This window comes from Mus pahari, chromosome 19 (assembly GCF_900095145.1).
Source record: "Mus pahari chromosome 19, PAHARI_EIJ_v1.1, whole genome shotgun sequence".
Taxonomy (NCBI): Eukaryota; Metazoa; Chordata; class Mammalia; order Rodentia; family Muridae; genus Mus; species Mus pahari.
The window spans coordinates 14894020-14895618 of record NC_034608.1 but is presented as its reverse complement, the minus strand read 5'-3'; the positions used below and the strand labels follow the sequence as shown (position 1 = coordinate 14895618).

Here is a 1599-nt window from a genome sequence, read left to right as displayed (position 1 = left end):
CGGTAGAGCCCCTGCCTAGGATCCCCCAGTGAGGGGCTGGGGGCGTGGCTCAGCGGTAGAGCCCCTGCCTAGGATCCCCCAGTGAGGGGCTGGGGTGTGGCTCAGCGGTAGAGCCCCTGCCTAGAATCCCCCAGGGAGGGGCTGGGTGTGTGGCTCAGTGGTAGAGCCCCTGCCTAGAATCCCCCAGTGAGGGGCTGGGGTGTGGCCCAGCGGTAGAGCCCCTGCCTAGAATCCCCCAGTGAGGGGCTGGGGGCGTGGCTCAGCGGTAGAGCCCCTGCCTAGAATCCCCCAGTGAGGGGCTGGGGTGTGGCTCAGCGGTAGAGCCCCTGCCTAGAATCCCCCAGTGAGGGGCTGGGGGCGTGGCTCAGTGGTAGAGCCCCTGCCTAGAATCCCCCAACACAGGAGTTTCCACTCAGCTATAGTGAGTCTTGCCCTAGATTCAATCCTTAGCCTCCCACCACAAAGAAGAGTGTGCAAAAAGGCACACACACACACACACACACACACACACACACAGAGTGTGCAGACCCTCCACTTTCCCCCTGGTGCTGCCCACCCGCCCCTCACCTTGCCACTGGCCCCCAGCCCATCCAGGCTGCTCTCTCTCCAGGGTAAGAGCTGCAGGCCCGGTGAGGCAGGCCGTGTGAAGACATCCAGCCCTGCAAAACACGGCCATGGATCGTTCAGATGGACTCCAGATTCCTGTCCTCCAGGTCCCCTCACCTTCTGTCACTTACGCTCGTAGCTTGCTGTCTGTGAAGACTTTTTCTCGTAGGCTACATCCAGGTCAGACTCGTTCCAGGCCTTCGGGGGCCTCCGGCGCAGCGTCGAGTCATCTGGTGAAAGGGGTCCGTCCATGAATGAGGGTGTAAGCATAGGCTAGACCGACTGAACCAGCCTCCCAAAGAGAGGGTTCCCAGGCACCTTGTGCGCGAAGCGGCGGGGCGAAGGCACTGCCACCCGCGCCCAGCAGAGGGCTCCCGAACGTGCCCGCTGTGTCGTAGGCTGCGGCGGGCGGACGTGGGGAAGGTCCTCGCTCCGGGAAGAAGGCCTGGGGCCCCTCAGCTAGAGGGCTGCCCCGGGGGGACCCTGCGCGGCCCAGATAGTCAAAGGGGGTCGAGGGACCCGGCTGCCGCACCGGGCCAATTCCCGGCCGTGGGGACGGTGCCCGACCGTGGGGGCTGCCCGCTCCGTCGAAGGCGCGGGGTCTGGGCGATGGCGCCCGATCTAGGCTGCTGTAGGTGTCTGGCTGCAGGTAGATAGGGGTGCGCGGCGAGGACGGCCGGCCCTTGGGAGACAGAGGACTGTAAGGGTGCAGGGACGGGGCACTCTCCGAGCGTCCAAAACGGGCCTCTATGCCATCGGTGGCTATCTTCTGAGGGGACCCTCTGCTGCCAAAATGCTCGGGGACCGGGCTGGTGCTGTACCGGGCCATCTGTGGGGAAGCCAGCAAGAGTCAGAGGCGACAATAGTGGGGTCAGTGGAGGTCAGAGACATCGGATTCCGCCTGATGACTTGCAGGTGGCCGCTACTTGTTACTGATTCTTTTTTTTCTTTCTTTCTTTTTTTTTTTTTTTTTTTTTTTTTTTTTTTTTTTTT

General features: G+C 62.5%; 1 protein-coding gene across 4 annotated transcripts in view; it reads right to left on the bottom strand.

Moving 5' to 3' along the window:
- The window catches only part of Ppp1r13l (protein phosphatase 1 regulatory subunit 13 like), a 21227-nt gene that overhangs the window by 8612 nt on the left and 11016 nt on the right, over positions 1 to 1599 (bottom strand). For all 4 annotated transcript variants that reach the window (XM_021219384.2, XM_021219385.2, XM_029531998.1 and 1 more), the window contains exons 5-7: positions 925 to 1435; positions 738 to 836; positions 568 to 659 (exon numbers count right to left, since the gene is read on the bottom strand). In XM_021219384.2, coding sequence (XP_021075043.1) covers positions 568 to 659; positions 738 to 836; positions 925 to 1435 — 702 coding nt within the window. The remainder of the gene's footprint in view (positions 1 to 567; positions 660 to 737; positions 837 to 924; positions 1436 to 1599) is intronic.